General features: G+C 37.2%; 1 protein-coding gene across 1 annotated transcript; it reads left to right on the top strand.

Annotated features, from left to right (window-relative positions):
- Positions 1-7158: 7158 nt before the first annotated feature.
- On the top strand, positions 7159-10277 carry LOC119640055 (kelch-like protein diablo). Its single transcript, XM_038037830.1, has 6 exons — positions 7159-7166; positions 7471-7599; positions 7664-7760; positions 7826-8062; positions 8125-8231; positions 9138-10277. Exons 2-6 carry the CDS (start codon positions 7486-7488, stop codon positions 10275-10277), a joined length of 1695 nt encoding a protein of 564 aa, XP_037893758.1. The 5' UTR covers positions 7159-7166; positions 7471-7485.
- The last annotated feature ends 337 nt before the right edge of the window (positions 10278-10614 follow it).

Here is a 10614-nt window from a genome sequence, read left to right as displayed (position 1 = left end):
ATGTTTATATGAATATACTATGTTTAATATGAATGTGGGACCTATGTATTTGTATAATACTGTTGAGAATTTGATGCTGATGATATATATATACCTAACTGTGTCTTGGAATCTTCCTTCTGAATGTTGCAAACGTTTTGAAAATTGAATATAACTCTCATCCTTTGTGAACGAGTATAAAAAAATGTAAAGATTTCCACAAATGAATTTACACTGTATCCCCCGGTGATCGGTATAAAAAGTACATAATTGAATAATTGTGTCTTCTTTTTTAGAAATATGGACTTGTTAAAAGAAAGGCGTATATTTGACATGCCATCGCATGGTTAATGGTGTCCATATCTATAATTATATGATGGGAGGGGGGAGGGGAATGTAACTCTATGTTTTGATAATAGATATGAAGAAGAATTTGTGAAATCAACTAAAGGTGGCGACTTACGTAACATGCAGAAGAGCTTATGGTAGACCCACTTTTCATTAAACCGATCGATTCAGAATCATAATCTGAATTGATCTAAGCCTATCCGTCCGTCTGTCGTCTAATTACTGTCCATGTAAATTTGTGATCAAACTACGGGTCGGTATTTTGACAAAATTTGTTACAGTGACATGTTTTGACTTAAGGATGGACGCTGTTGAAAATGGTTTGGGTCGATTCACTTTTTCGACCACTCACCATATCTCGCGCTATTATGAAAAGTTGTTATATGCGAAAAAAATTTCAATTTTCAAAATTTCTCGGCAAACGTGGCTAAGTAGTAGTACTTCGGCATAACCTCCTCTCACAAAACGAAAACTGAAGTTCATATGGCAAAAAGGTATTATTTTCAATGGTACATGAGGAAAGTCATATCATAATAATAATTTAAGACAAAAAATTGCACTGTACCAAATTTGGATCACCCACGCCTACCCTTCATAAAGATTTATACGAAAATTTTTGTTTTTTAGGGCAAAGAAGTCTAAATTTTAATATGTTATTATGAAAATTGACCCATAATAGTAATTTTATACAAAAATGGACTCCACAAAATTTGAAACATCTACGCCTATTTTTGGATCCTGTCCGAGGCAAGGATTAAACTTGCTTTACTTGCTTGCCCGCTTCTCCATATATACGAACACGAAAAGTTTAATTTTTGTGTTCTATATTAAAAATAAGAATTGTGTCAGACAATGTGGTGTAAAGTATTTAAGGGTCGGTTTTGTCCGACTATAACATTCTCGTTTGTTTTATAATATGTTACATCGACAGTACTAAGAGGTTTTTGCAATTGTTATTCGGATGCAATGGGAAGCAGTTGCCATTTGATATAGTGGCGAAAGCGTAATCGAAAAGGAAATGTCGGCAAAAACAATGCGTGAATAAAAGCAAGAAAAACAAGGCTACGCACATACACAAGCATAATACATGACAACAGGAAAGGGAAAAGTGGCAGTACTTTTGGACTTTAAACAAACTGCTGCTTATAAATGCTTAAGAAGTAGTAAATGTTGGTTTGACAATAGAGAGAATTAGTCAGTATTAATGTGTGATTTTCTTTTCTTTTCCCTCTGACCTCGAGTTGCCTGCGTTCTTTTAAACAGTTATCTGCTTTGGTCTTTTTTGATTATGACATTGCTTGTAGTAACTTAGTAAAAGCAAAAGCATGTTTCCACACTGTTCTTACAGTTTATGTTCGGTTATAAGTTTGCGATACTTATGATATTCGCTTATCTACCTTGTACTCGATGTCTTTATTAAGGCCAAAAAGACATCGCAAAAACATTTCTCTTTAGAATCCTTGTGCCTACCCCTTCTTCATCCTTTCCACCCCTTTGTTTGCCGTTTCTTTGTACTTTGGATTCCCTTATCTACCTATCTTTTTTATTCCTTGGTAAAATATCTACAGGATTTAGATAGCGGGATGTGTCCAGCGGGCGAAAAATTCTTCTTTAAAATTTTTTGTGCAGTTCGCCCTCACCTTAGCCGCCATGAAAGGAAAAAGGCGTAATATAGATTGACTTTCCATCCTGGTAAGACGCGACGTTATGTTGCAAAACTCATCCGGAACCCATTAACTGCTACGAAAGGAAATTCTGTCTGCATTGTCTACATGAACTGTTGAGTGGATGACAATCGCGACTATCAAGTCACTGTCCGCGGACTCCCATCTCGACCAAGTATGGCATACTTGATCACAGATAATGCGATTGGCAGTCCGGTGCGGTAGAGCACACTTGTTGGCAAACATAACAAGTGACGGCTCCTTGCTCGCGAAGTCAAATCTCAGTGCGGTAGAATATGGTCCGTGGTAGATATACAAGGTGCTCTGTCGCTGAAACTATAACAGTTACCGACTTGGGCAAGCTTTCACAATATGGCGGGCTTTCCCTTCTTTTTCCTCTTTTCTTACTTCTTGTTGCCCCTCACCGTTTTGCACTTGTATGTGATATCATCTGAGTGATTGGTGGCCTCCCGTTACCTCCTTCTGATTAATTCCCGACTTTGGAGCCCCGTTTATTTATTCTGTACATTAGTGATCTCCCCTCGGTGATTAAATTCACCCATATCTTAATGTACGTAGACGATGTTAATCTGTTTTCTCCCTTCTTCTTGGTATCGTAATCGTATCAGATTCAAATTGAAGTAAATGATTTGGTTACACAGCCTAAACGCCTATTTGCCTGAGCAACGTTTTCATTCTTATGACGGTAGTTAAAAGATAAGAAATGCGTATGATCTCAAAAAATCAATTTGTTCCTTCAATAGGAAAAACATGTTCCGGCAGAAAGCTATCATAAATTTGTAGCCAGGGATAGGCCACTATACTATACAAACCTTTTGGGATAAGTATCTATTTTTTTTCGTAAAAATATGTCAGGATTAATGATTGCATCTGGTAAAACAATGAACGTTTTATTATTATTATTATAATTTTAGGCTAATGAAATAAATTCTTAGACTAAAACAAGACATTGAGCACCAGCAACACAGGCTATCGGCTCTAATTTAATAAAGCACTTAAGATATTGAGCTTAGTAGTTTTAATAAACATATATTCTGATCTGTAGCTGATTGTCGAATGTCCATAGGATTAATCGTTCCAAATGCAATACTAGCCGAGGAAATGTTAGGGTAATCACAGAGAATGCGCTTTATAATGAGAATGTGTCCACAATTTCAGATTGGGGAGAAAGACTTCTTCAAGATCCATTGGCGAGTTGCAATGGTATGATCCAGGCGAATTCGGCGAAAAAGTTTGGATCTTGATTTTCTCAACATTCGTTGGATTTAAAGGTGGAGTTAGCTGAAAGTTAATAGAAGAGTAGTGCTGATGATTGTATTGTAGATTTCCTTTTGTAATTTTCTCTTTAAGTTTTCGTCCAGTGTATCTTTGAAGATCCAACTTTTCCATGATATAATCCACAATTATAGGTGCAGAAGCAGCACTCTTCGCCGTTCGATTAGCTTGTTCATTTCCCAATAAACCGATGTGACTAGGTACCCATAACATTTTAATTTTTCCATCGGGTGTTGTAATGAGATTTCTTAATTTGTTGACGGTGCTCCATCTCGAAGTCGAAGTATTCCGAATAGTTTGTAATACAGATAAACTGTCGGTAACAATGACGGTTTTGAGTTTGTTTTTATCGGCAAGGTTGGCAGCGTGAAGGATAGCTCTGGCTTCGGTTATGAAAGTTGAAGTACTTTCGTGAAATATGTGATTGAGAAGAACCAGTCCTGAAGCATCTACCACGGCACAAGCAGGTGGCAGACCAGGACATTTTGAGCCGTCTGTGGATAAAAAATTCCAACCGTTACTCTCCATTACTTTGGTTTTTTCAGCTATCAGATTGGGTCTCCAATATAGATTTGTTTGAATTAAGAAGCTTGGGAACTATTTTACATTTTTTGACTTAGGAATTGGAACAACTGCTGTTTCCACATGTAGTGTATATGCCACATTATGCAGGTCCAATAATTTCTTTTTATTTGAATTAGACAGAGCACTAATCAGTTGGTATGAGATGCTAATTAGCCCATATGTCCTTCCCTTCGATTTGGGGAGGCAACTTTCAGGTTCTAAGCTAGACATGCAATTTTCCAGGGGCATGGCAAATCTGTCAATAGCATTTGAAAAAGAAATTGGAGTCTTTTTATTTTCGATGAAAGCACTGGAAAAGTTGCTGTCAGAGGAGTATTTGCACCGCATTTGTCCAAAGAATTTAGAAATATTATGTGCGTCAGTGAAAATTCCATTGGGAGTACAGATGGCAGAAATTTCGTTCACATTTGAAGTCCCGTTGAGTCTGCTGATTGTTTCCCAGACAACTTTCATTAATGAATTTTTGCGCATTCTTTTCGAAAAAAGTTCGAAACTAAATGCCTTTGATTTTCGTAATTCCTTCCTCACTAGAGCGTTGGCCTTTTTGTATAATAACAAGTAAATGTGATCAGGACATCTTTTAAAGTGGTGCCACAGATCCGCTTTGTTTTTCCTCAAAAACGTGCTGTTCCACTAAGGAAGCTTAGCTCGTTTAAGAAAGCTGTTGGATTGGATAATAGCAGCATGATGGTTGGAGTTCCCGCTAAATGGCCTTGAATTCAGAAATGACTCGGCCTGTTTGGAGTAACTCATCCAGTGCGTTTTATCTAGGAGGAATTTGGTCTGTTTTGCTGGAGTAACAGAGGACTTTGGAAGGAAAGTCATCACTAGTATGTAGATTATCAGAAATAGACCAGGAAACCAAAGGAAGAAGTGTCGAAGAGCAACATGTTAAATCAATATGTGAAAAGATGTGATAATTTCAAAAGTGCGTTTGTTTTCCAACATTTAAAATGCAGAGATTGCTTTGAATTAAGGCCTTTTCTAAAACAGTACCACGGGTATTGTTCACTGTTAAGCCCTAGATGAAATTGCAGCTGTTAAAGTCGTCCCATATAATTAATAGGGAGGAAAGAACGGAGAATAAATTGTAGAGTTCTTGCTGAGAAAATGATTGCAAAGGTGGGATATAGAGCGAAAGCACTGTAAATTTTAAGTTTAAGGTTATTTGTATCGCTATGTATGTATGAGTTTAAATTTACGCGCCTGTGAGGTATATTTGATTTTATAAAAACGCCAACTCCTTGCTTGGAATATGAATTTTATCTTGAATGGATATAAAGGTTGAATAAAAATCACTTATAAGTGCACGGAGTTAATCAAAATTCTTAATACATCCCTTAATGTTCCATTGTAGAATTTTAAAAACTTTATTTAATTGTAGTGACATAGAAACGGTATAGTAGGTGGGTTACGTTGACTTGTCAGCGTCGCCGTCGAGAAGGTCGCTATAGGAATTTTGCGTGAATAATTTGTTCTTACCAGCAGAATAATCTGTATTTAGTTGGTTGCGCACATTTGAAGTGCAACGAGTGGGCGCACGTAAATAATTTGAAATTGAAGGTTGATCAAGGTATGAAAGATTGGATTCATTAGAACTTGTAGTTTTTTGACTAGACTTGAGCGCTGTTGATTCTGGGGAATTTAGTTTATTAGATTTAGGATACGTATTGTTGTTTTAGTTTTCTCAATATTTGTTGTTGTGTTAATTTTTTCAATATTATCTTTAGCGGGTGGTGGAACTGGTTTCACAATATAACTTTCGGTCGATGGTAGAACAGGTTTTTCGTTGGAAGAAGTTGGAGTTGAATGCTTATTAGGTCCGATTTGCGAGGCGACAGCAGCGTAGGTATTACTTTTGTTAGTTGTTTGGGTTCCAGATGGACTTATTTCCTAGTACTTGCGTCGCGCTTCGCCCGTGCTACAGTAATTTTCTGTTTTGATTTTTAGAATTTCATGCATTTGTATAAAACGTGGGCATTGTTTGTCTAACGCCGAATGCTGATCATTGCAATTTGAGCAGAAACTACAGTTACAGCTTTCAGCATGTGAGGAACATAGTTAGCACAAGCTGCAGGACTGGTGCATTTTTTTGTCGCATGATCCAGGCGTTGGCAGTTTTTGCACTTCATGGGATTTGGAATGTAGAGTGACACTTTACATTTATGGCGAGCCACATTAATAGTTTGCGGTAACCTGTAGCGATAATCCTTCCTGTAGGAGAGTGGGTTTTTCCGTCGTCGTTTAATTTAATAAATTTATAGAGTTCAGTCACTCCCTGATTACACATTTCGCGAACTATTTCATCTTCGGGAGCATGCTTTAAGCACAGGGCATAAATTACGCCTCTAACTGAGTTTGTGCGCGGGTTCCCAGCGAGGACAAGTAAATTACAATCGCGTAGAAACGGGATAGAGTCTGTATACGTCGTAAAGCTACCTAGGTCTTTTTTATAGCAAAGGCACTGATTTGTGATATTGTTATGGAAGGATCAGTTAGAGAAATCACAACATATTTTTTGCCAATAGGAGTGGTGTTACCGATTGGAAACACCGGAATATCCGATTTTAAAATTTTTTTTCTTTGGCGGATATGTCCGCTAATAGACGAAATCTATTTGAGTTTATATCTGTCAGTTCCGGGGCCATTATGCCTTATGGTTGTCTATTAATTAATAATTTGGAAAAAGACGACTCACTGGAAAAACGTTGGAAACTACTAAAGGAAAATGTCAATTGATTTATTTTTTTATTGTATATAAAGGAAACAGAAGCACATCCGGTATCCGCGATAACCAGTTTTAGCAAAAACACTGAAAAGACATGAGCTAAATAAAAATTAGTGAAAAGATAAAAATCCGCATCAAGCTCCCTTATATACTACATATGTCACACCAATTTATTCATATTTCTTATCTCTTCGCACTTTTCGCTTTGTTTTCGTATTTTCGTATGGTAACATAGTTTGTCATGACTGATAGTTGGGAATGTGGCAACGCTAAGATAAAAGGAGAGAACAAATTTCGATTTACTATGTCAAAATTCAGTTGATTATACCTGTCGTAATTCGTTCTGTTTTAAGAGCAAAATTTGCTTTTAAGGAAGAGCGATTTTTAAGAAATCCGTGGTCGTTAAAAAAAAAGGTTCTAAATAGAATTCATTTCACATCATCGTTCGTTAAGAACAATTTAAGAGGTGCGTATGAGGAGACTTTGATACAATCTTATGTTTAAATAAATGAAAGTCCAGTCGACATTGTTTAAGAGGACATGTTGGTGCTAAAACAAAGATTGAAGTATTAGCGAAGTTCCACACGGCATAGACAATTCTTTGATCGTCTAGTAGGTTATAGGCCGCATGTCGTGCGTTTGGTGTGCAGACTACAGATACGAGTAGTTTTGTATCGAAAATTTTTGTGTTAAATGCTAAAGCATCGCCACGTATGTGCGGGTTATGGTAGCGAATAATGATAATTCATAACGAACTTGCATCCGTCCATTAGTTTTTAGATTTGTGCGTTGAAATCTATGCGCGGCTTATGAGGCTCGGACTATTGCTAACAATATGTTAACAGTTTTTATTTTTGTGGTTCCTTTCAGTATTTATCCAAGAGTATGGCCGCTAAAACTGTAAATCAGGTGCAGTGCCTCTGCCCGAAAAAATGCAAGAACCTCGATTATGGGAAGACTTACCTCGACGGGTTGACCAAAATGCGTGTCAATCAGAAGGTAAGCGGAAAACTGTTCAATCCGCCACGCGTTAAAACTAATACTTCATCACTCTATCCTACAGCTCTTTGATTTTTCTCTGGACGTAGATGGTGAGCTCATCTACGTGCACAAACTTGCACTCGCTATTGCTTCTGATTACTTCGCCGCGATGTTTGAAGGTAATTAATTCGCGGAAACTGCCAAAGAGGACATCAGTAAAACCTTTGAATATTTGCTTTTATAGCTGATATGAAGGAGAGGAAGGAACGGACTGCCAAGTTGCAGGATGTGGACGTAGTTGCCATTAAGGCACTGGTCGACTATATCTATACCGGGATAATCACGCTTACTGCAGGTAACGTCGAAGCGGTATTGTCTGCATCGGACTTATTTCAGATCGTTTGGGTGAAAGAGCAATGTATCCAATTCCTCAAAAGCAACTTGAACGGGGAAAATTGTTTTCGAGTGCGGAAACTCGCAGGTAAGAGCATAACAGAATTTTCGCAGATATAGCTCAACTAAAAAGGTTTTATTCTCTTCCAGATATGCATTCTTGCAAAGACTTGCAGTGCGTTAGCCATAAATATATTTTGGATAATTTCGATGATTTAGTTGCCGAAGAGCATCTACAGTTCTTGTCATTTGACGAGGTATTTAAATAAATCAATCATAAAAATTATCGAACGCACGACTGCGATTGAGATTATTATGTAAATGAATAATTCGGTCTTTAATATTTTATTAATGTATAGGTCCATGGGTCTACTCTAAGCTAAATTACTTGCAATGATTTTTATTTAATGTCACCTGTGTTGATCAGAATACAAAATTAAAAAGAATTTTTGGAAAACTGAATTATTGATGAGGGTTCTTACGATAGCGTTAGCATATGTTAGCCGCAAAGTTGAATGCCGGAAATTGGAATGTGATTAAGGTATTTATGCAAAAAGATTGCAGAGAAGAAGTCTGAACATTTTCGGGGTTTCTCTGATAATTGTTCCATCGTATTGTGATTACTTCCCATCCCCTCTTTCCACACATAAAATGTGTGTAGTTGTGTGTTTTAACAATAATTTATAAAAGCAGCCAAGTGATTGTTACTTTGTGTGTTATTCTGTCCATCCACCATGGTATCTCTATGATCCAAATATAACTTTACTAAGCTTGATAGCGATTAACGATCCAGTTTTCTTGGTTGTAATCACGTTACGAATAACGCTTCTAAATCTTTTGTATATATCGCATGGGATGAAAGCGTCTTTTTCACGTGAGGTCTTCTGCGTTGTTGCGCTACTTACAACTTCGAATTAAGAGCAGAGGGTATGTCTATCAAGACCCTCGCCTTCTTAACGTGTTGTATAGTCTTTTGACAGTTTCATGCTATTTTTATCTAGTTTCTAAAGAGTCCTACAAACGAGTTGAATAGAGAAACAAATACTGGGAGTTGAAATTAGAAACTTTTACATCTCAACCCAACCGATGTTATGAATATAAGTTTATTTTGTTTTCGATTTCACCTCAGATTTACTCTTAACTTTTTAAAACATTGTTTTCAGATCAAGGAATTGATAAAGGTCGGGCAACACTTGGTCAAACCTGAAGACATTGCTTATAAGGCCGCGATAAATTGGGTCAAATACGACCTAGGGAAGAGAAAAGTTCATCTCGCTGTGCTTATGAGTCAGATACGTTTACCTCTTGTCAGCCCGAAATTCTTGAGAGATCACATTGTTGGTGAACCTCTGCTTACAGAAGATGAAAAATGCAATAAATTCTTAATTGAAGCCTTAGCTTATCAGTTAACGAAAGTTACTCAACTACATGAAAAATGCCAAGCAGAAACAAAACATCGCAACGAAAACTTACATGTGTTGTTGGGCGGCGGCACAATGGACCTTGTGACGGGCATAAAAGAATGCAAAATGTACGACATTTCGAAGAAGTGCCTGGTTTCTATCTCATGTATGAATGAAAATAGATTTTGTAATTCCTTGGTCTCCGTACACAATGGTATTTATTCAGTGGGTGGATTTAATAGGGGTGCTTTGAACACCGCTGAATGTTATGACTCTGTCTGTAAGCGGTGGATTTACGTCGCACCTATGAATAATACTCGACATGGTTTTGGCATTTGCACATATAATGATTTGATTTACGTTGTTGGTGGATACTGCACTTCCACAGTCGAGAGCTATCATTCTGCAACAAACAAATGGTACTTGTGTAAGAATATACCTGTAACAGTCGGACTTTTCAATCGGGCAACAGTGGAAGAAAATAGCCTATACAGTCTGACTCGGGAAACTAATGGCAAAAATGCCCTTTTTCGCTTTGACCCGAGAGATGACAAGTGGTGTATTTTAAACGTGATGCCAGCAAGATCTGCTCAATATGAGCTCGTTTCATATGATCGAGCATTGTTTGCTATTGGAAAGAACGATTGTAAACGGCTCGACATACGATCGAATAAGTGGGAACCCATGCCCCAAATGTTGTCCAATAGGATTGGTTTCTCGGCTGTGATTGCCGCAAAAAACATTTATGTATTGGGCGGTGAAGAACTTAACTCACAGTTTGTTACAAGTGTGGAACGCTTTAACATAAACAATAATGAGTGGACAATTATTGACCCTAACGGAATGCAACACTGTCGTGGGGGAGCTGCAGTTCTCAGCGGAGATTTCGATTTCAGCTAAATAGTGGAAAGGAAACATAAGGAATAAATAGAAGTTTCCTAACTCTTTTCAAAATCTTTTGCGTATGTTAAAGGTTTCACTCATTCAAAGATAATTAAAAATATTAACATTTAAAATGTTTAGTTCGATTAAATTTATGGACAATGAACCTTTATTAATCATTCAAATGCTGTTTTCTTTCTTCGAGCACGTAAATCTGAATACTTTAGTCGGGACAGTAATTACCAGAAAAGGACGACAAACAAACTTTTCTTATAATGAAGCACGAGTACTAGTAGAACACGAGAACGCGAGGTATTCTTGAAAGACACAGGCTTGTCGCGTTATTGTGTCTTTT

This window comes from Glossina fuscipes, unplaced genomic scaffold (genome assembly GCF_014805625.2).
Source record: "Glossina fuscipes isolate IAEA_lab_2018 unplaced genomic scaffold, Yale_Gfus_2 114, whole genome shotgun sequence".
Lineage (NCBI taxonomy): Eukaryota > Metazoa > Arthropoda > Insecta > Diptera > Glossinidae > Glossina > Glossina fuscipes.
The sequence above is the reverse complement of the archived record's forward strand: the minus strand, read 5'-3'. Positions and strand labels throughout refer to the sequence as shown.

Coding starts and splice junctions, on each gene's coding strand:
- LOC119640055 (XM_038037830.1), top strand. CDS start 7,486: ATGGCCGCTAAAACTGTAAATCAGGTGCAGTGCCTCTGCCCGAAAAAA. Junction 8,063..8,124: donor TCGAGTGCGGAAACTCGCAG/GTAAGAGCATAA, acceptor ATTCTCTTCCAG/ATATGCATTCTTGCAAAGAC. Junction 8,232..9,137: donor AGTTCTTGTCATTTGACGAG/GTATTTAAATAA, acceptor CATTGTTTTCAG/ATCAAGGAATTGATAAAGGT.